The sequence below is a fragment of the Octodon degus genome, unplaced genomic scaffold (assembly GCF_000260255.1).
Source record: "Octodon degus isolate 3935 unplaced genomic scaffold, OctDeg1.0 scaffold00133, whole genome shotgun sequence".
Taxonomy (NCBI): Eukaryota; Metazoa; Chordata; class Mammalia; order Rodentia; family Octodontidae; genus Octodon; species Octodon degus.
Window position 1 is genome coordinate 2,869,780 of NW_004524709.1, and position 24,223 is coordinate 2,894,002.

At 37.6% G+C, this 24,223-nt stretch overlaps 1 protein-coding gene across 1 annotated transcript in view; it reads right to left on the reverse strand.

Moving 5' to 3' along the window:
- Positions 1-1,133: 1,133 nt before the first annotated feature.
- Upf2 (UPF2, regulator of nonsense mediated mRNA decay) overlaps positions 1,134-24,223 on the reverse strand; it is a 132,911-nt gene continuing 109,821 nt past the window's right edge. The window contains exons 19-22 of the mRNA XM_004641272.3: positions 18,187-18,354; positions 10,009-10,150; positions 9,098-9,218; positions 1,134-2,408 (exon numbers count right to left, since the gene is read on the reverse strand). Coding sequence (XP_004641329.1) covers positions 2,399-2,408; positions 9,098-9,218; positions 10,009-10,150; positions 18,187-18,354 — 441 coding nt within the window. The 3' untranslated portion in view covers positions 1,134-2,398. The remainder of the gene's footprint in view (positions 2,409-9,097; positions 9,219-10,008; positions 10,151-18,186; positions 18,355-24,223) is intronic.

Consider the following 24,223-nt stretch of genomic DNA (forward strand, 5'->3'; position numbering starts at 1 on the left):
GGAAAGGGTAAGGACTTACCTTTAGATCCTCAGGCTGCCCACAGGCCTTCTCAGCTCATCAGACATAAAGAAGGATCACAGGATGCAAGCAGGAAGTCTGACAGTGAGACTTGTGAACATCTACTTATCTTTGGTAGATAACAAAGGGAAAAAGCCCAAAAGATTGACAAAGTTATGGGAATCACAGGATTTTCCAAATATCAGCTCTCCTAGCCTCTTATAAAAGTATAAGCAAACTTCCTTGGTATGGTATAAACTTTATCTTACATATGAATAATGTATCATCACTAGCAACTTATCTTTGCTCCACTAATATAGCCAAACAATGTTGCAAAGAATCCTACTTAGTATACCTTATTGTTCCCCAAACATACACATGCTAGAGTGATCTTTCAAGATGAAAGGTACTGAATCCAAGTGAATTACCACCACAGAGCTGACTTATATATCTCCTGCCTTAGTGTGTGCATTATAGAAGGTAAATTTGAAATTATCTCCATCTGTGCAGTAATTTTAAATCTAGCAATAATATGGAGGATAAAAACTTGTAAAACATTCTCCCTAACTGGAGAATAGTAACAGTATACAGATTACAATTTATACACAGGCTGGATAATAGGATTCCTTAAGGAAGGGAAGATCTGGATTTTTTTTTTTAATTAAAAGCATACTTTAATTCTTTTTAAATTATAGTGACTATCAGCTGAATTGTGTCACTACTGATTACTATAACTCAGTACAGATTGTGTAAAGCAGTTCTAGGATCAACATTGGAAAGAAAAGGTAAAGTAGTGATTCTGTGGCCCTCTGTTGACTTGCCTACCTACCTTAGGGGGCTTTTACTAACTGCTTGAATATGCTTCAATAAAACCTTATATGTTGCCCTAGGCTAAACCATACTGTGCCAATATTTTTTTGTTTTAATTAGTGTTAATCCTACTTTAAAAAACATTTACTTTAACTCAGACAAATAAGGTCAAGACAATATGGAATGCTGAAAATGAAAGCAACAGGAAAATGTAAAGAAATGGTCTCTGAGACTATTTTAAGCACAAACATCACCCTGGAAGACACTGATTGACCCATTCAACAGTTTTCCAGAATCCCAAGCAAAAACGAAACCACACAAAATCTAAATTACAACACTTTATTGCAGCATCGGCAAAGGTCAGATTTCTGAAGCTGGTGAAGATTGGGCAGCATTTCCATGTGAAATGTTATAACTTTACAAATTTTGTTTTTTATTTAAATCTACATGCAGAGACTGAAACATGGTAAAAGAAAAATGCAAAATAGCTAGAAAAAAAGATGTAATCAAGTTGTAGCATACAGATGTGTTCTTCAACTAAATTCACTATGCCTACTGGAAAGCAAACGAAAGACAGCTATTCTAATAAATTAACAGATTGTCAGAAACAGACTAAGAACCCTCATTTCTATTCGGTGGGGGGAAAACAAAACAAAACAAAAATAAAAGCAAAACAAAAGCTCTACTTGTTTCTGTATTTCGTTTAGAGACAGAGGCTGTAAACCCATGAAGGTCAACAAAATATCCTGATCTACTTCTTGTTGTCCTTCTTCGTTTTCTGTGACATGCTGACTGGCACGTTTTGTTTTCAATGATACTTACAATGGGCTCTACTATATCCCTGTTCTTAGGCTGGTATCAGGCTTTTATAAGCCATCTGACTTAATGCTCTCTGTATACTAACAATCTTCACACTTTTCTTTTACTCAAATAGGCAATTTTATATCACTCACTGCTGTATAAAATGGATTTTTCTCCTTCATCCCTTGTTCCCCTTGGAAAAAATTCCTAACAAAAGCCTTCCTGGGATTGTCTGGTATTTGGGTATCTTTCATCATTTTGTTGTCCTGCATGTAAGTTTTTACTAGAAGATTTTACTGCTTGCTCTATACTTTTCTACTATAGTCCTGGAGCCCCCAAATATATCTTCTTCCAACATGGGATGTTCAATTCAGAGACACTGTAACTCAAATCAAGTTTAAAACTCAAGTTCATTTCCCCCATATCATTACCATCACAACTGTTTCTTCTCTGGCTCAGTCATCTTATTGGCGTTCTTCTTGGTGTAACTGCTCGTAGTCAAGTGAACCATCTCATTTCTTGACTGCCATTCTCAAGAGAAGATTAACCCTCACGTGATTTCCATTACAAAAGGCCTTTTCTGCCTTGTCTGGAAGCGTCGTCGGCTTGTTCCGGTGTTGGCAGAGGCTGGTGTTTCTGCCCCATGGCCCCAGCCTGTTCCAGGTTTAGATTCGCAACTCTCTAGACCGACATGCTGAGATGTGTCCACTGCTCTCATTCAATTGCTGGAGGACTCCACTATCCACAACATCAGATACAGGACCTAATGAAATGACACGTGCTGCTGGATCAACGTCTCCTAAAGACAAACAGGGTGACATTAGAGACCTTACACTGCTGTAGGGCAAAATTGGGGCGAGAAAGTTCCTCATACACTCAACTACCATCTACTGGCTTCTCCAAACTAGAGCTTTTTAAAGAGCAAAAGTGTTCTCTCCTGGACTAAGCATGAAATTGAAGAAGTGGCTCCTGTAGCTTCTCTGTGACTAATTTCTATGGTGTTAAGAATTCATGATTTGTGCTATGGTTGAATAGTATATCCCCAAAACGTGTATGTTCAATTCTAAACTCCAGTACCTCGAAATGTAGACAGTATTTGGAAAGAGGGTTGGTGTAGAGGCAATCAGTTAAGATGAGGCCATATGTTGGGGGGGGGGGCTCTGATCCAAAATGATTATGTCCTTATCAAGAGGGGGAAATTTGGACACAGAGCTGCACTCAGGAAGAACACCACATGAAGATAAAGGCAGAGATTACATGCCGAGGAACACAAAGATTGCCAGCAAACTCTCAGGAGTTGGAAGAGAAGCTTGGAACAGATTCTTCCTGAAAGCCTCAGAAAGAACCAACAATGGGCACTTCTTTATCTCACATTTCCTGCCTCCAGAACTGTGAGACTAAAAACTTCAGTGGTTTAAGCTAGTCTGTGTCACGTTGTCCCAACAGCTTGAGGGGACTCATACAGTTTGCTTTTTACAGAGTTATGCTAGCAAGAGATTTTTAATGACTAAATGCAAACATGAAAAAGTATAACCTGAGCTATAAATATCCGTAACTTCTAAAACTGAACTGAATTAAAAATTGATGATATAATCATTCCCTAATGAGATGATACAAGACAAAACAGCTGTCTAAAACAGAGTACTTTAAATGAAAGAAATGTTAAAAAACCATGTTTAGGGCTGGGTAGATAGCTCAGTAGAATAAGTGTTTGCCTGGGAAGCACAAGGTCCTGAGTTCAATCCCTGGTACCCAAAAAAAAAAAAAAAAAAAACATGTTCAAAGTCTTATCTGTCACTTGTATGGTGCAGGGTGTCATGTGACTGGATTATAGGTCAAAGAATAATTCAACAATTTAAAAACTAAGCTCAAAAAGTAGTTATTGCCTGGGGAGATGGCTCAGTGCTGTAAGTGGCTGCCTGGCATGCGCAAGGACCTAGGTTCGAGCCCTGGTACCATATGCTGTGCCCTGAAAATGCATCTGAGCTGCTTAGCAAGACCCTGTACCAAATAAATAAAAATTTATTTGGGGTCAGGGAGATGGCTCAGTGGAATAAGCACTTCCCTGGCAAGTGCAAGGACCTGAGTTCAATCCCCACTTCCACCAAAAAAAAAGGTAGTTATTATATACAGATTAAGTGCTATTCTTGGAGATACTGTTTTACAATAAAACTATCACTTAAAACTATCATAATAAGGACATTTGGACACGATGCCATGTACCTGTAGTCCCAGCTGCCTAGAAGGCTGAGACAGGAGGACTGCTTGGGCCCAGGAATACAAGATCACAGTGGGCACCATGATGAGACCCCACATCAAAACATAAAGCAAAAGCAACACCAAAGTGAAGTGTTCATGTCACCAGCACATATCCTTAAAAAAAATTTTTTTTCTTAAGATGTATCTTAAAAAATATAGCCTTGTGAGGCACGGTGGTGCATGCCTGTAATCTGAGCACTCTGAGACTGAAGCAGGTAGAGCACAAGTTTGAGTGTAGCTCTGGCAGTTTAGTGAGTCCCTGTCAAAAAAAAAAAAGGAAGGGTGGCTGCGGATGTAGCTCAGTGTGTAGGCCCTGGATTCAATCCCCTGTACTGTAAAGACAAACACACAAATATTTTTAAAAACCCAATCTGATAGTATAAACCCTTTATCCCCAGCAGCTTTGACATTATCTAGAAACTTGTCAGAAATGAGTCAGAACTGGCAATTAAATAAAATCTAGATGATGAGTATTGTTTTAAAAGTCTGAGAAGCCGAACACTTGCTAAAGAGACTAAGTTTGGTTTTTTCCAACACTAATAGAAAACAACTTTGTTTTGCATTACAGGAAACAGTTTTACTTACAGCACCATTTCCATCTTTTTTTTTTTTTTTTCACATTTTATAGTAGTATTTTATAATGAATCACCCAACAATCATGTACTACAAGTGCAGGAAACCTACCCACACACTAAACATTAAGGAATCCAGCTGAGGGCCTAGAGCTCATAACAAGGCCTCCCACCAGTCCAACTGGAGGCCTCCAGCCCACAACAAAGTCTCACACAGGCCTGCTTCATGGATCTGTGCTGGAAAGGCCCAAAGGTCAGTGGTGGAAGCTAGGAAGTCTATGCCAGTGGGATGAAGGATCTGTGCTAGCAAGCTGAGGGATCTGAACTGCAGCTGCGAAACAACGCTCTAGGTAAGCACCAGAGCTCCCCCAAAAGTACCACAGAGATCCCGAGCTCCTCCAGCAATGAAGAAAGCCAAGTCCCGTTCAGCAAAGCCAGCACAACAAGTTTCATGAGGCTGAGACCATTTCCATCTTAACTCACTGAAATGCTGATAATGTGTTAAAGGGCTGAAGTTTACATTTCTATTTCAAGAATTCCCTGATTAGAAAATACTATAAAATAACTGATTTTATAAAAAGCACCACCCAAGTTAAGAACATGGTAGCATAGCCTCATTTGAAACTGATTTCTCATTTTACTCTAACTGTTCCCTCACGTTTCCCTTTACCCAACACATATTATCACCATTAATAACTGCTTTAAAAAACAAAAAAACACCACCAAGTTAAGAACTGATTTGAAAGCAGCTTCTTAGACTTTATTCACAGATGTAAGGTATGCTTCTTCTCATGGAAATCCTTCTCTCCAGCTCATTCTTCTAGCTACCTGATGATGCCACTGCTCAAGACATATATATCCACTCATGGTGTGTCTGGCCCAAGGTGAAAAACAGAAGAAAATAAAGAGGAGCCAAACACCTGGAGGCTCTATCCCACTAGTTTTTTTCACTTAACATTTAATAATGACAAAGAACATCTGTTACTCAAAAAGAATGAAAATTCATAAATTTGTGAGAAGGAACTTGCTAAACTGCCCAGGCTATCCTAGAACTTGTGATTCTCTTGCATCAGCCTTCTTCTTCTTTTTTTTTTTGGTCTTTTTGAGACAGGGTTTCACTATGCAGTCCAGGCTCACCTCAAACTCACAGTGAACCTCTTGCCTCAGCCTCCTGAGTGCTGGGATTATAGGCATGAAACATCATGCCCAGCTGCCTCAGCCTTCTGAGTATGTGAAATTACAGCTACCAGGCCTGGTTACAGAGCATCATTCTTTTTGGTGCCGGGGGTAGGGGGCAAAGCACCATTCTTAAGGATGATGGACAAGTTAGGATCTTTCAAGTTGTATTTTTAAAGTAAGATTTAAAACAGCTTGGGAGGTCAGCTCATGAGTTGGGACTCTCACAAAAAAAGGAAAACAAGACAGCTTGTAAGAACTGAGGTAGGAAGTTTATTAGGTGACTAAATGTAGATTAGAAAAAGTTCTTTTGGTATATAATCTCAGCACTTAGAAAACTGAGGCTGGAGAATAACTGCAAGTTCAAGGCCAGCTTGAGCTACAAAGTGAGTTCAAAGCCACCTATAATATATAATGAGCCTTTGCCTTAAAAAAAAAAAATTCTCTTATTTAGTAAATATTTACTTAGTGTTCAGGCACTAAGCTATTAAGGAGATATAATGAGATAGAATGGGCAAATGGACGTGTCAGAGATGGGAGGAAGGGGAGAAGGGAAAGTGAAAAGGATCAAGACAGGTGATATGTATATGTACCAATACCCTATGATGAATGTATTTATTATATATTGCAAAGAGATAATGAAAAATTTTTAAATAATAAAAAATATGAATTAAAAGAAAAAGCAAGGTAAGATGCAGTCACCGTCCCCCCAGTCTTTAATCTCATGCAGGATAGAGACACGCTAACAGGTAATAGTATGCGCCTATAGTGAGCTGTGACAGCATATTTTCAATGAACTACATCAGTCTTCAGAAAACCAAGGTGGGCTTAAAGGAGTAAGAGAAATAAGTTATCTAAGGAAAAAATTTAGAAGACTGCTTCAGAAAGAGGACAAAAAAGAATGGCTGGAAGAATATAGTTAATTAAAAAGGTCAACTTGATTGGGAGTAGGGAAAAGAAGAGCAAGGGATAAAGCCAATAGGGGTAAAGTGTTATGGGTATAATGCAAGTGCTTGATAACCAAGCTGAAGCAATTAGATTTTATCCTATAAGCCACAAGGAGCCATGGCAGGGTTTTAAGCAGCAGGGTTCATATAGACTCAAGTTAGAACACTGGCCACTGCATAGAGAAAGAATTGGAAGGAGCTGAATGAGACCTAGAAGTCTAAGAGGCAATTGTAGCAGTAATCCACACTTGATCTTGAGCAAAAGGCTCAGCAGCAATAATCCAAGTAAGAGGTGATGGTTGTGTGTTTTAGGGTCTTGGTAGTAAGGTGGGGGGAAAAAGGTAACCATGAAAGCTGTTTAGCAGTAGAATGCAGAGGAATGTAGAAATTTTTACTTAGACTGGGAAATTAAGAGAAAGGGAGGAGTCCAAAGTGAAACTTTTTTCCAGTGTGGACTGGGGTGAGCACTGGAAGAAAGGGGCTTAGGGAAGGGCATGCACTGAGGTTTATGTCTGAGAGACACACACATGGACAATGAGAAACTCAAAGGTGAGGTCTAGGCTGAAGATATAATGGTAACTGAGTCATGGGAGGGTTATTACTTCTTGCAGAAAATAGGATAAGAACAGGGCTGAAGCCTGAGCCTAGGAAATATAGATATCTATAGGATCCATTTGTATGGACATATGTATGAAGGAATTGGGAGTCCCATAGGAGCTGGACTGATCAGAGAAAAAGAAAAAACCTAGAAGCCAACAGAGTCACAGAAGCCAAGAAAGAGTATGACAATATGAGGAGGACCTGTAATACCAAGTGCTAGGGGACAGCAAGATAGCTCAGCGGACTAAGTGCTTGCTTAGGCAAACGCACGGACGAGGGTTTGATCTCTGGTACCTCGTGCTGCTTCAGCCCCGCCCCCAGGCACCAAGCCAGCCACCGAGACCACGCACAGTAACCCCAGTGCTGGGCAGGCTGAAAACAGCAGGATCACTATGAGTCTGAGCTGTGTAGTGAGACCCTGTACTCCCAACCCAAACAAACAAACAAACAAACAAACAAGCTAGAAAGATAATGTTCAAGAGGCAGTTAGGGACCCTAGAGAAGCATTTTTATTAAAATGGCAGGAGTAAGCCACACAGTGAATGGGAGATAAAGAAGAAAAGAACAAATGTGGCCCTCTTTTCCATGGGAAGTTAGAAAAATAAAGGGAAAACAGAGAATTAAAGTTTTGAAAAACAATAATACAGGTAGCAAACTAAGTAAATAACTGTTCACATATAGACCTATTACAGTATGAATGTTTACAAATCTGTTTTCTCCAAATTTATCTACTGCCTAAAAAGTACTTTGTACTTAAAGACTTAGTTTTTTAAAATAACTAAATGATGAAGGCAGAATTAGATTTCAAGTACCTGTACTTGGCTTTCTCTCTGGACTCTAATCTTGAAAGGGAATGTCTTGTTTTTAAATTTCACACAGTAGAGGGCTGCACCCGGTAGGTACTACAGGAATGTATGCTGAAGGAAGTAAATCCTGCTGCAGATACCCATTATGTCACCAAACTTCACTGTTTCTCATTCTGTAAGGTTCTGATACCCCAACATTTAAACATTAGGAAAAAACACTATACTGAACTGAGAAGGGATAAGTTTTAATAAAAATAACATGCACTTCAGAGATGTTAGACTGCAACATTGAACTGTGAAGATGATGGGAAATATCAATACAAAAAGATTTTAACAGTTTTGCTCTCTGATGACAAAAAGAAACATATTTTCAAGAATACTACAGTCTATCCTTGATGGTGCTGAGGACTGAATTCAGGGCCTCATAACATGCCTGGCATATGCTCTATCACTGAGATAGAATTCTATCCCCGAAAGCTACTTTTTTTTGTTTTTACTTACTTATTTTTCTGAAACAGAAGTCTTGCTATGTAGTTTAGGCTGGTCCTAAACTCATGATATAGCCTAGGCTTGCCTTCAACTAACAGCAATCTTCCTGTCTCAGCCTCTTGAGTGCTGGGATTACAAGCATTCACCACCATGCCCAGCTCCCTGAAGTTATTTTTAAGAAATGAAAGAAACATGAAACTAACAACTAACATTTCTCATTTCCTATTAAGCCAGGTAAGTCTGTACACTGAGCAATAATAAGACTAGCTTTAATAAAGGACTTCTGTGTTTTGCTCATAATCAGGATTTTTTTTTTTTTTAATGTATTTAGTACAGCGTTTCAGGGTCTTACAACACAGATTAGACTTGTACTGATCCTTCCTGTTTACAGCCTCCCAAGTGCTCGGATTACAGGGGTGCACCACCATGCCCAGTCTCAATCGCCGTCTCAGCGCGCTGTGGGGGTGGGGCCAGCATGGCAGGCCAGGGATCGAACCGGCCCCTGCATCTGCCTAAGCAGGGGCTTTAATCCGCTGACCTATCTGCCCGGCCCTTAATAATCAGCAAGTTTAACCCAGAATTCCCAGTGTATCCAAACGGAAGTCACAAAAACTGCCAAGAAAGTAAACATTGTTTTACCTCCCACCGGTCTTAAAGATTAGATCTGCATTAGGTGCTCCCTTTGGATGTTGGTAGCGAGGCCGCCGCTCACGATTGGTGTTTGCGGGAGCCGGGCGCTGGGCAAGAGACTGCAGCATTTCTGTAATGAAGAGCAAAAAGAAAATGCTGTTAAAATTTGTAAATATATACCTTCTCTGAACTGAATAAAATGTACACGAGATCAAGTTCTAGGCCTGTCAGGAGACTAAAGAAATGAACATTATATAAATTAAAATGATACGGAAGTACTAGAGGAGCACATTAAGATATGATTAATACCCACTGTTCCCTTTATTGTGAACCTGGCCATAACTACATGTCCAAAGAGGCAGCAGAACAGCCAGAGATGCACTTGTAACAGTAGCTAATAGGACAGTGTTTGGAGCTGAGTTTCTATTGGTTAAAATCCCAGTTCTGCCAATTAGTAGCAATGAAACTTTAGGTTAAGATTTCCTAAATATAACACGCAAATAAAAATAGCATTTATAGAATCAGTATGAGGATTACCTGCTTTAAAAGAAGTACATAAAATAGTATTTGACCATGGTTTTAGGGGCCACTTGGTGTGAGTTATTATTAAAAATGCTGGAGATAAACTGGGAAAGAAGATTGTAGAAAAGAAATTAAAACATAAAAAAAGTAGGGCTGGGGATAAAGCTCAGCAACACAGGGCCTGCCTGCACCAAAATGAACAAGTTTGCTCACAACTGGCTGGCAATGTGAGAAAATTAAAAAATTGGGGCTGGGGAGATAGCTCAGTAGAATAAGTGTTTCCCTGGCAAGCACAAAGGGCCTGAGTTCAATCCTCGGTTCCAAAGGAAAAAAAAAAAAAAAAAAACCAACGTAAAAAGCATCAAAATTTTCCACCTCTTTTACAACTGACTTTATACCTTGATAATCTTCTTGTTCCTGCCGTTCATTGATATCTAGCGTGAGCTTTTTCATTCTCATCCTCTCTTCCTGTTCTGCTTGTTGCTGGTTCCAATGATTCGCAGCAAGTTGAGATGACATGGGCACATTGAGGATCTTAAACTGAGAAAAAGAAAATTAGTAAACCAAAAGAAAGTTTTTAAAAAATTAATTTATAAAAATAGTATTTTTCCTTCGCTATTAACCAACAGATTTATAAGAACATGTAACAATAAATACTTTTATCACTCTAGAGACAAAACATATGTAGATGAGAAGTGAAAGGCCACCAAGTGCAACCTGCACAAAAGAGCAGAAATTCTTCAGTGTACTCTATGCAGCAACAGAGGACAACTTTTCATCCTGACGACCCTATCCCATGTGAGTAATTCTCAGAAAGGCTTTCATCTACAAATTGTAATCCATATCCTTTTCATTGCTATATTGTGAACTAGAACTACAAGGAACAAATTCTGTCTGTCTTCAGCATTACTGCCACCTTGTATTCTGAAGACACCCGTGATGCTAAAAGAAAGCTAAGCAGCTTACCCAGAGAGACACAGCTGTTTTTACAGGGAAAAAGGAATCTTTGTCTAGGAAGCTTACTTTTCAGCAGGATATTCTGGCTAAGGATTGTACATGGAAAACAAACATAAAAATCTGTGAATCTTTGAGGCATGGCACCCTGGAAAATGTTAAGTTGTGTTACCATCTATACATAAAATGGAGATGTCTCATAAGCTAATTCTTTTTTGTGTGATAACTTCATCTCACTTAAGAAAGCACATCTATTACATCTACTACTCTTATTACAAGGGCATGCCTATGCAAAGGCAGTGCTAAGAGAGCTGTGCTCAGGATCCTAGACTCAGTCTGTTCAACCTGTGCCTTCTGAATGCTGGCATCCTTTACTGTTGGGATCCATCAGTAAAGCTTAACACTATGTACAATCTGACTCATTTGATTTTGACTTGAAAATATGATTTCTTGTGTATTACTTCAGATGCTTTCTGTTGGTATTTTCTTTTGTGATGCACTTCAATCTATCAGTTCCTTTTAGGATATAATACTCAGAACACTGAAAAACACTATGCATTAAATAACTGGTAAAATATATTAAGTATGGGTGAAAACTATAAACTACATTTCATATTTATAACAGCAAATAACAGTAAATAACAATGCCTCACATCAAAATAAAGACATTAATAAAGTAGACCACTTAGCTATCAGCCTAATAAATCTTAACCCTTTTATCTGATGAACTTAGCTTGAAACCCTCAGTGATCTTTTTTTTTTTTTTTTAATTTAGGACAGGGTGTACAGGGTGTATAGGGTCTCACTGCATAGATCAGACTAGTGGTGATCCTCCTTTTTACAGCCTTCCAGGTGCTGGGATTACAGGCGCGTGGCATCATGCCCAGTCTCAATTGCTGTCTCATTGCGCCCTGGGGGCAGGTCCAGCACAGCAGGCCAAGGGATCAAATTCCTGGCCCCTACATCTGCCTAAGCAGGTGCTTTAATCCGCTGAGCTATTTGGCCAGCCCTCAGTGATCTAGTAGTGACATATTACAACTAATACTTTTGTTTTATAGAGTTCAAAGCTATTAACAAAATAGGGACTGAGGGTATAAGGGAGTTGCCTAGCCATGTCAGCCACCGAAACTGGGCATGGTGGCACATGTCTATAATCCCAGCATTGTGGAGGCTGAGACAGGAGGATCACTATGAGTCCAAGATGCACAATGAGACCCTGCACCAAATAAATAAATAATTAATTTTTTTTAAAAAAAGATGAGAATTTATTTATGCCCAAAGACTAGGATTCATTTAAAGTAGGCAAACTATCCCTTTCAAAAATTTATTTATTTATTTATATTTTTCGTACCAGAAATCGAACTCAGGACCTTGTGCTTACCAGGCAGGTGTTTGTGCTGCTGAGCTATATCCCCAGTCCCAGGCTATCCCTTTTGGCATTAATTTTATCCAATGTTTAATCTTTCAGAGAGAAATGTTAATAGGAAGGTATCAGACAAAAATCACTAGGATTACTCATTCTTATGGCTCTGAACAATCTTTTGAACAGTCTCTCCTAATTCTCTTGAGCTACTTTTATTTTTTTACAGACGATAAAAATGCTGCCAATTTAAACCAATAATTAGAAAAACTCTACTTCTGTATATTTCTCTTTATGTTGTTCATAATTTTATTAGAACATAATTTTCTTATACAGGATTTGTTCCACATATTTCTTATTCCCAATAAAAATATTTTATATATATATATATATATATTTTATTATTATTATTATTTTTTTTTTTTGCAGAACAGGGGATTGAACTCAGGCCCTTGCACTTGCCAGAGAAGCGCTTATTCCACTGAGCCATTTCCCCATCCCAAAAACATAATATTAAATACAGAATCATTCTGTGCTAAACCTTTTAAATTTACTTTTCAAAATAAAGGAAGATACATAAAAATAAATGAAAAGTTCAACTTAGAATCAGTTTTCTGTCAAACTGCTTACATGTCTCTCACATAATTTCATGATCAACTTATGCTTCCTAGGTTTTAGGGTTAATGTGAGACATCACAATAATTTATAGTAAAATTCTTTTTTTTTTTTTTAAATGTATTTTAGTATATGGTCTACAGGATCTCACCACACAGATTGGACTTGTAGTGATCCTCCTGTTTTCAGCCTCCCAAGCGCTGGGATTACAGACTCACACCACCACACCCAGTCTCAGTCACAGTCTCTGCACCCAAGGGGCAGGGTCGGCATGGCATAACAGGGATTGAACCCCAGTCCCTACGTCTGCCTAAGTAGGCACTTTAATCCACTGAGCTATCTGGCCGGCCCTATAGTAAAATTCTTTAGTTTTAGCGCTATTCAGATAAAAAGCATTCTACTGCACTGTATTTTGAAACCCGGGTGTTACAAATTATTGGTAGAGAAAAATTCCATTGAACAGAAATTATAAACAGCGCTGGGCATCTGAAGAGATATTTGAAATTCTAGGGGAAAGATTTTAATTTTCTAAAAAAAAAGAAAGAAAAATGAGAACAAGAAAAGACTAAGCAATTTTCCTATTTTCTCTTAAGAGTACAGTCATGAAAAATGTTTAGAGTTCTATTAGCTTAAAATAGAAAGTTCTATCAGCCTAAAGACAAGTCATAAAAAGAAAAACCCTAAATTTAAATGTACGATTGATTTCTAGACAATACGAAAAGGTTTTAAGTATTATTGTTCATAGCATCATTACTTTCTTTATCATAGGCTGGAATTCTGGGCAATGTTATTTTTCTCAGTAGAATATTTATTAGGCTTGGAGAATGATGGCAAATTTAAGTCACTTTTTATAAGGAGGTAAGCTGGCCATGGTGGTGCATGTCTGCAAACACAGCACTTTGAAAGGCAGGAGGCAGGAGCACCTGTAATTTGGAGCCCAGTCTGGGCAATTCGAGTTAGTTAAGATTCTATTTCAAAATTTAAAAAGTACATAAAATAAGCTCTGGGGATGTAGTCCAGTGTGAAGGCCTTGGGTTCAATCTCCAGGACTGGGCCAAAAAGAAGATGAAATTCTGAGTTAATCAGCTGTCTGTTTTTTCTCCTACTGGCTATATTAACTGGACACCAATACTTAAATATTCATGCCTATATAGAAGTAGTATATTACATTGTTACAAAATACAATAGGGAAGCAGCCCAATTAGAAATATAGGTAGATAACTTTTTGATCATCATGAAATTGGCTTTAATTCTACATATTTCTTATCACCATACAGTATTAAAATGCTCAGAAGTAAAACAGAGTAGTCATTTTTTCTCTTATTCTTTCATAATTTAGAGTCTAATGATTTTAGTAACTTACTGAAGAAATAACATAGAACATTATAAAGAATATTTCATAATAAATTCCATCAAAAATATAAAAAATATAGGCATTCTATTCTTATAAGACTATATTCTTATTTTCTTGTGCTGGAGGCTAAATCCAGGGCTTTTGCCCTGACCTACCTTCCTGTTCCTTCATTTTTAATTGTGAGAGAGGGTCTTTGATAGAGTGCACAAGCTAGGCTTGAAATTGAGAACCTCCTACCTCACCCTACCAGAGCACTGGGATTATAGGTGTGTGCCAATCATGCCTACTCAAGATTATGTTTAAATTTTCTAAAAGGAAATAATTATAAGGTGAACAAAAACATATTATGATCTCTGAGACCAAGTTTTACATAAGAAAAGTTCTCAAATATTAAGTGCTTAAAAAGAATAGGAGAGACATAAATAAATACAGAAAGATGAAGAGATAAATTGGTATCTCCTTTACCAAAATCTTTACTGCAAACTTGCTAAGCTACTATAAGTGAGGTTCTACTTTACAGTAAATTAAATGACAAAAAAACTGAAGTCACTCGAACTAAAACTAAACTTTCTGGAACATGGTAACAGCAACAAGGGTGATTTTTTTTTTTTTTCCCCAGAACCAGGGATTGAACTCAGGCCCTTGCACTTGCCAGGCAAGTGCTTATTCTACTGAGCCATTTCCCTGGCCTCAACAAGGGTGATTTAAACTATAGTTTAAAGCTGCTTTGTAACTACAGCTGAAATCTTATCTCAAAATACAATAACAGTTAAGTAGCTTACTCCAGTCAAAACATCATAAAGCATGACTCCTTATAAATACTAACTGCAAAACAATGATGTACATGCGATTATTTATAATAAATACATTATGCATTTAAGTCTTCGACTATTATATACAGTGGTATGTTAAGTTTTTGGTTGTTACACTTTTGTTTTAATGATAAAAATATTTTATTTCATTATTATAACTCATCAATATTTATATTTAAAGACCTTAATTATGAACAGCATTATCCTTTTCTTGTCAATACTAACTTCATTGGTGCATTTTTTTCCCCAATGACTAAAACATATTATTTCTACAAATTTTATATACAAAGAGATCTTTCATGTAAGATTTAAAGATTCCTATACAGCAAGTCATTTCAAACTTGGAGAAAAACCACTGTGCCAGAAGGACCCATACCCAAAAGCCAAATAAAGAAATAAAAACCAGAACAAAATACACTTTCTTTTTCATACCACAGATACCAATGAAGTTTCTTCAAGTAATGTTCCTAGAATTGTACATTTTCCAAAATTCCATGTAAGTTTGTTAGAGCTGAACATTTACTGAATAACCAAGAACTCTGGGCTTTTATTCCATGTTTGTTAGTATTTTTAAAGTTCTATATAAGAATATTCTTAGACATTAAATTTCAAAATTTAAGAAAGAAGACTTTAAGCTCATTTTCTATACAGTTTAGTCTTATTTTGATACACAATTTAGAGTTGTATTGATTCCCTCCTACCACAAAAAAATAAACAAATAGAGTTTCAGAGGGAAGTTAACATATTTTTCAAGCCACCCCAATATATTTTGATTTAATTTACTTTTCAAGAAATAAAACTTTGTTTAGATGTAACCTCTGTAAGCCTCACACAGAATGTACAAGTCAACAATAGTGATAATGAATTTTCCTATGTATCTTACAAAAAGGAAAAAGGAAGAGGAAAACCGGTTATTTATTATCATGTAATCTGAGTATCAAAAAAAGAAATTCCAAACCTCATTCAGCTTAATAAAACTCAGGGCTCAAGATGTGACTGATGTACTATCCTATGCAGTAGTGGGAATCATGGGAGCATCTACCCACAGATGCCACATCCTACTCTTTACTCCAAAAAACAAAAAGGAAAAAAAGAAAAGAGATGTAATGTTTTGTGCAATATAGATGCCTTAACATTTTAGAACCTTATGACTTCTTGAAACTTTGTTTTTGTGCCAAGAAAAGATGATGGTTGAGGGTGGGGAGGAGTTAAGTGTTTATAAACAAAAAGAAAACGAAAGATTTCAAAAGCAATCACTAGAACAGAAATAAGAAAGTCAGCTCAGGGGCTGGAGAGATGGCTCAGTGGTCTAAAGCACCTACTTGCAACAAGCTTGACAAAGCACAGGGACCGCGGTTCAATCCCCCAGCACCACATGCCAGCCAGCCCCGCCCCCTGGTGGGCTGAGCTGGCCACACACACACACACACACACACACACACAATAAATAAATGTAATAAATAAAAAATAAATAAATAAATAAATAAATAAATAAAAAAGTCAGCTCAGAGAAGTAAGTAGTTTCTAGAGAAGAACAAACACTCTGGGATTTAAGAATCCTGCTAACACTGGTAAGTTAACTCAACCAGGTACTCTGAGATCAGTTCTATTAATGGTCTAGGTGTAATTATTTCTGACCCAAAATAGCTCTCATTCTCCCTAGAAACTAAGAGTGGAGGATGGAGAAGGAATAAGGCTCTCTTTAAAGCATAATTAAGTTTTGTTAATGCTTTGTAGGAGTCAAAGCCTGAGGATGGCAGTTTCTGCAGAAGATGTAGCATGTCAATGAACACAGATCAAAGTTAACTATCACCAGTAAGAGCCATGATATAGTCTTTGCCAACACTACCTTCCTGACTAACTGGTATACCAACAGCTCGGTGCACTCCAGCAAAATACATACTACACAATTTTAATCCCTTGTGTTAACAAGAATTATCTGCCAAAGAAAGAGAGAAAATTTATTTAGATATAACCTCTTCAAGGCTATGAATTTGTCCTGATGAGGAGATATACAGAGTACTCTTCTCCATCACAGACGACAGCTTATTACGGAGGTCTTTTTTGATCATGGCATCTAAAACAGAACCTTTACTTCTCACTGACCTTCCCTATCCCTGTCTCTGTCTTATCCTGCTTTATTTTCCTTCATAACATTTTCCCCAAAGTGGTATTTTTATATACTGCTCAAAACCCGAACAGTAACTCCCATTACTATTCTTATGTTCTTGGCACAGATATACCTAGTGTCCGGCAAGTAAACAAATCTTTGTCAGATGGCTTTGTCAGAGTGAAGGTGGGAGGCAGGTATGTATTAGACTAACTGAAATAACTATCATAATTACTGCATTTCAATAATGTAGCATTCTTTTTTTCTAAGATGCACCATTGTTTTACACATCATTTTAAAAATTATGCTGTCACACATTCCTTCAATTCTAAGAAACCTGATTTTAGAAATGTTAAAATGTGAAACTATTTTACAGCACTGATACAAGACAAACCTTTCAGAGCTGTTTGAGAGATGGCCTTAATCTTCACACCACATCCTACTACCTATACGTATGTTGGTGTACTTCTCTTAGCAAAAGGCAAATGCCATTTGGGGAGGGACTTCATCTCATTTATTACTATAGCCTCAGCTCAGTAAACATGTGAAGCATGAGTGTAAGAATCCCTAAAATTTTAGTAGTTAAGAAAATAGTTTTAAAGGATCATCTGTAAGGTAAGGAAAAGAGGGAGAGAATTAGAAGTTGAATAGCAGGGACTTTCAAGATCAATTTTGGCAAAGTATTTCTTTGATACAGATTAGCTGCCATCCTACTGAGAGTCAAGATATCTACATATTCTTACAAACACATATATACAAATTAAAACAAAGGGGTTTTTTTGGGAATCACCCACTCAGGAGCCCCTCTTCTGTCCCTCTCTTGGACAGAAGCATTCTTTCCCCCAAAAAATGTATTCTGTGCAAAACCTCAAAAAAAAAAAAAAAAAAAAAAAAAAGGGCTGGGGAGATGTCTCAGCGGAATAAGCGCTTCCCTGGCAAGCGCAAGGGCCTGAGTTCAATCCCTGGTTCCGCCAAAAAAAAAGGGGGGGGGGCGTACTGGGGATTAAGTTCAGGTGTGCATGCTAGCTAAACAAGCATTCTACCACTAGACTATATTCTGGTCCTTTTTTCAAAAATAAAAATTTACTTTGAGATAGGATCTTGCTAGGTTGTCCAGGCTGGCCCCCAACTTGCCTCAGCCTCCAGAATAGTTGGCTTTACGTGTAAATCAGCATACCTGACTTGAATTTAAAATGTCTTTTCTATTAAAAAAATATCTATTCTGTAGGAGTCAGATTATTGTGTATACATATAATTGTTAAAATTATTTCTACTCCCTTTTTATAGACAAAAGACAATTAAGAATCTATAAAACAGATTACTCCTTATACTTAATAAGTAATGAATTGCAACTACGTAGTACTGTCTTACCTGCTGTTTATTTCCTTTTCTTGTTAGCATGACAAATGGCATTGTGTCTGCAGACTCTGCCTCTCCTTCTCCACTGCCAAGAGGAGGCCCTTTCCTCAGCTGGCTTTTGAGATGCAAAGGAATAGCAACATCAAGCTGGTGCACTTTAACAGATTCGCCACTTCGTTGCTTGAAGAGAGAAATTAAAGAGTACATAAATATTCCTAGATACACATAGATATGTGTAAATATAAACTGCAAATAATTAATTTGGTACTATATTTCTTAAAATATAACAATCACAAAACCAGAAATATCTTCTTTCTTTTTGACAAGGTGTAGTTATGAGTTCAGGCTGGCCTTGAACTCACTATATGGCCCAAGCTGGGCTTGAACTCATGGTGATCCTCCTGCTTCAGCCTCACAAATGCTGGGACTACAGGTGTGTGCCACCACGCCTGGCTCCAGAGATGCTTTCTGAAATACAGATGAATTGAGGAAATATTTCTCACCAACTATGTAAAACCTTTATATAATCTTAGATGGAACAATGTGGTTTGGCTCTTATGTATTCTTCCATGGTTTCTCAAGAATATAGTACCAAAGGTAATCCTGATTTTCCTTATTATTCAACGCACTTTGCCCTTTTATTCATCCTCAGAGCATACATCCTCCTTCATAGGCACTGTAGTTTCACCATGACCCATCTGTCAGTCTGAACTCTCTGAAAGACGGGAAGGCCCAGCACAGTATGCCCTTTCCCCAGTGCACTTCAGTATATGACTTAACAGCAGGTGCTCAATAAATATTTAAGAATGAGTTGAAATCTATACCCATAAATATTAATTTCTTGATTGGTAATAACAACTATTTTTAACATTTACTATGAACTTTCAACCAATTAACTAAATGAACCTTCACTAAAGATTTCTGGCTATTAGGCTTAGAGACAGTAAAATTAAAGACTTATTTTGCCTTCAAAGGTCTCAAGAACTTAAGACAGACTTTTTCTTCTTTTTTTTAATTTGGTATAGGGTCTCACTACCCACGCAGTGATCCTTCTGTCTTTGCCTCCCTAGCACTGGGATAACAGGCATGTGCCACCATGCTCCATTTTGGAGCCCACACATGATTCCAGGGCCAGCATGGCATGTGATACTAGGGATCAAAACTGGGTCCTTACACACTTGTCAGGCAGGTGCTTAGACTACTGACTTATCTCCCCAACCCAATAGATTTATTCTGAATAAATCACTTGCAATGTATCAGACATATATATTAACTGTATAGTGGATACAGTATCTTTATCTGGCTGGGAATAGATAGGTATAGGGAGTTCATCAAAGGCTCAATAGAAATGGGACATATGACATCTTCCAAGCATATGGTTTTGGGAATAGAGAGATACTTCATGCAGGGGAAGAACAGGTACACAAACAAAAACATAAAATAGTATGGAGTGTTTAGGGAACTGCAAGTAACTGTCAACATCCTAATGCACAGAGCAGAATGATTCCTTGAAGATAGGCAGGTAAAGCTGAAAGTTGAAATTGCTCTCTCAACACTTAAATAGTCTTTTAGTATAGGTCTCATATATGCAAGACACTTGTAAATCAAGAAAAATGCTGTAAGGCTTTACTGATTCTGTTTTTTTAAAGCTCCAATGTAGTATGTGCTTGAAGAAATTCCAAGTTCCGAAGACTCATAAAATCTTTCATTAAAATTTAAGAGTTGGCAGATGAATCTTGATTAACAATGTATTTTTTCCTAATTATAAAATTAACATTTTGTTTATAAAATATTAAATACAAAAACACTAGTTGGTGTCAACACTAATTTCTCCAATTTATCTTTCTCTGCCCCACCTCACCATGCAGCAACGGTTTACAATGGAGTATATTATTCCAGATTTTCTCTTGCATTTACTAATATACAGATAAAAATATAAGCAACCATTACTAACCACATCATTGTACAGTAAACGTAAGTACTTCTCTTCAATCCTAATCTTGGGTGTCTGATTATAGAGAACTAATTACATGTATGTGTCATTATTTAATTGGTCCCCTACAGACAGACAACTAAGACTTTATTATAAATAATGTGGTATCTTGTATACTCATATAAAAATAACTAGAGGTAAATTTTTAGACCAAATGACGTACCCATTTGATAGGATTTATTATCCATCCAGCTCCAAAAAGCTGGACTGATTCACGTTTACTAAAGTGCAAAACCACACTGGATATTATCACTTTGTAAATCTCAGTATCTGACGGTCTGGTAAGTGAAAAAAACTAATCTTAAGTTGCATGTCTTTTGATTGCTAGTGAGTTGTAGAATCATTCTGCCTATTATCTTGCGTGCAATAAAAAAGGGACTACTTTCCCATTGGTTTAAAAATTTCAGCCAGGCATGGTGGCACACACCTGTAATCCCAGCATTTGGGAGGCTGTGAGTTTGAGGCCAGTCTGAACTGCAGAGTGAAATCCTGTCTCCAAAGACAAAAAAAATAACAACAACAACAACACCCACCTTGCCATATATAGTACAGGTTTCTTCCTTTGTTGTATATAGGTTACTCCCCGCCACCCCACCCCCAGTCCCCCTAGCAAGATTCTTGGCATTCTGTGCTATAAAGCAACACAGCAGACAGGTTCCAAAAAGACTGCAGCTCAGTGGAAGAGCACCTGCACAACATGCACAAGGCCCTGGATTTTGTGTGTATGTGTGCGTGTGGGAGGTTTCTTTTCTTTTTGAGACAAGGTTTCACTCTGCACTTAAAGCTGGTCTTGAACTCACTTTGTAGCCCCGGCTGGTCTCAAACTCACAGCCATGTTTCTGCCTTAGCCGCCCAAGTGGTGGGATTACATGAGTGCGCCACCAGGCCCAGTAAGGCACCAGATTTTATCCCTAACAGGGTGAAATTCATCAATAAAACAAAAGAAATCCCAGACTTTCCAAGGTCACATTATTTTAACTAAAAAAACAGGAATTGGGCTGGGGAGATAGCTCAGCAGAATAAGTATTAGTCTGGCAAACACAAGGTCCTGAGTTCAATCCCCAGTACCACAAATAAATAAATAAATACTATTGAAACTGTCCTATAAATCGGTTTTGAAACTGTATCACTGCTATTTCTCAATAAAATTATTTTAATAAATAAATACCCCCCCAAATAAATAAAAATAAAAAACAGGAAAGGAATACTAATTATCTGGCAGCACTGGGTGAAAGATGTCAAAACAGTTGATGCAGAACCCAGCAGTCTTAGTACTTATTAAAGTATGTGATAGAGCTATTAATTCTAGTTGAAAGCAAAATTGAAATCCACATTAATTTTTAGTTACAGACTACTTGTGGAATCTAGCATTTTTTATTTACTATGCTTTTCTCTTTGATTTGAAATGGTATCTTTTTTGAGGGGTTAAGTGGTATACTGGAGATTGAATCTAGGGATTTCCCCAACCTATATCCATCTACAGTCTTTTATCTTGAGACAGCGTCTCACTAAGTTGTCCACTCTGGGCTTGAACTTGTGATCTTCCAGCCTCAGCCTCCTACTGTGCTGGAATTATAGGCATGTAACACCATACCTGGCTTGAATGTAATCATTACAACATTATTAAACTGCCATGTTTTGTGTCTAGTTTGGACTCCTGTTTCACAGATTTTATTTATTCTTGTGACACATTATTACTGTAAATTTACATCTCTTTATACAACATTTTAACCCTTAATCTTCAGAAATTTCTTAACTACTTTGCGTATTCCTACAGGTATTTTTAAGAATCATTTTAAGTTTATTCTAAATCCTTCATGTTGTTCTTTAGCCCCTCAAAAAACAAAAAAAGAAAGAAAGAAAACCTCCCAATGGGAAATAATTAGGATTGTTTCAAATTTAAGAACCTGACATATAATCAATTAGTATAGTTATGGCATCTTCCTATGGCAACTTTATCAAACCCAGCCCGTACGGTTAATTCACTTTCAATATTTGATAATGTGGCACATTCCTGTAATCCCAGCACTTGGGAGGCTGAGGCAGGAGGATCATGTGATTCTGAGGCCAGTTTGGTCTACAAATTGAGTTCAAGACCAGCCTGAACTGTGTAATGAGACCCTATGACCAAAAAACAAAAAAAGCTTAAAAATTAGGACTGAATAGAGAATTAAAATTTTCTCTAACATAGGAAGCGTATCTCCTGCAAAAATGTGAATTTGAACTTCCTTTCTGCATCTTTCCATAATTCCTGTTTTCTCTTTGAAACAATTATTGAACCATATCAAAAGCTGCAGCTGCTTGCTTTTTAAGTTTCTTCATCAGCTTTTCCTTTTTGTCCCCTCAGTACTGAGATTGAATACCGCTCTCTATGACTGAGAGCGGTATTCAATCAACGGTATATAACCCTGGGCCTTTTTACTTTACTGAGAGAAAGTTTCACGACATTGCCCAAGCTAAGCTCAAACTTTCAATCCTCCTGCTTTAGCCTCCCTAAAAGCTTAGATCACAGGTATCCAACAATGACTGGCTTATATCTTATTTTTAAATGTTAAGGTTCCTCAGAGTTCAGCATAAAATTTTCTCTCTCCATGCTTTATACCTGATTAATTTATTTCCATGGTTTTAAATACGCTTTACGTACTACATTTATGTTTTCACTCTATGCAACTGTTCTGATCTCCAGATATTTTGACACCCTCTAGGCTATTTAAACTTAACATAGCTGAAAAAAAAAAATAAAACAAACAAACTTAGCACAGCTGAAGAGGATCTTGCTCAGTCTGAATTATCATCCTTGACTCCTTATGCCTTACACACCCATATACAATGAAGCAGCAAAGTAATCCAGTTCATTTTACCCCTAAAGAGCTTTAAAATCCACTTGACTATCCTGCTACTATGAGAGATAGAGGACTAGCATCACCACAACAGCCTTCTGCTCAGGCTCATTTTTTCCTGCCCCCTCTGAACCACCTCCACACAGGACTGGGCTCATCTAGGGCTGTCGCACTGCAACCCTCCATTCTTGTGCTCCACCCTGACCCCTCCAAGCAATGTTCTGTTAATACCAACCTTTCTAGTTTTCCAAATACCAAGTTCTTTTCCCAGGGCCTCTGACACACTGCTCCCACATTCCCTTAATCATGCACCTGGCTGGCTCCATTTTACTTGTCCCATTTAAAAGCTGCAACTTTGGGCAACCCATCTGGGATCCCTCCAGTCTCTCAGGAGCTATTCCTATTCCCCATTCCTTTTGTCCAATAAGTTTTCAAATAAAGAAATAAAATTTACAAACTTAGCAATGTCTTTTCCAGTATCCTATCTAAAGGAGGCCCCTTCCTTTCTAATAACAAAGTATTCTGTACTTAGCAATTATCACAATTTGAAATTACATATTTGTTTATAGTTTCATTCTCTAAGAACAGAAACAACGTCTGTTACACAGTGCTGGGCACATGGCAGATGCTCAATAAACATGTACAAAACAAATGACTGGATGAGTAAACAGTTAATGGCCTATGTAAAATAGGAAGTTTCTTTAAATGCTTCTACGTTCTATTAAGGAGACCAGGAGGGCTGGCCAAATAATGATCAAAGTGCCTGCAAACAGGTACAGGGGCTGAAGTCCAGACTTGCTATGCTGGCCCTGCCCCCTGAGACACACTGAGGCAGCAACTGAGACTGGGCGTGGTGACGCGCACCTATAATCTCAGCACTTGGGAGGCTGTAAATAGGAGGATCACTACAAGTCCGATCTAACAGTGAGACCCTGAACACCTTGTAGACCCTTCATCTAAAATACAGGAAAAAAAGGAGGGGAGTATTGAAGTGATCATGATTCATGTGATGATCCAGATTCCTCAATGACACACATACATAATAAAGGGAAGAAGGATTGAAAAGAGGGTAGAGGAGCAGGAAAAAAAGGATTCAAGTACAGGTACAAATTCCCTATACTTAAAGTGTACCAAGTGTACCAACAAACTTAATTAAGAAGTCTCTAGATCTAAGGAAATATTTTACTGTATGGAAGAAGCAGATTGCACTAACATG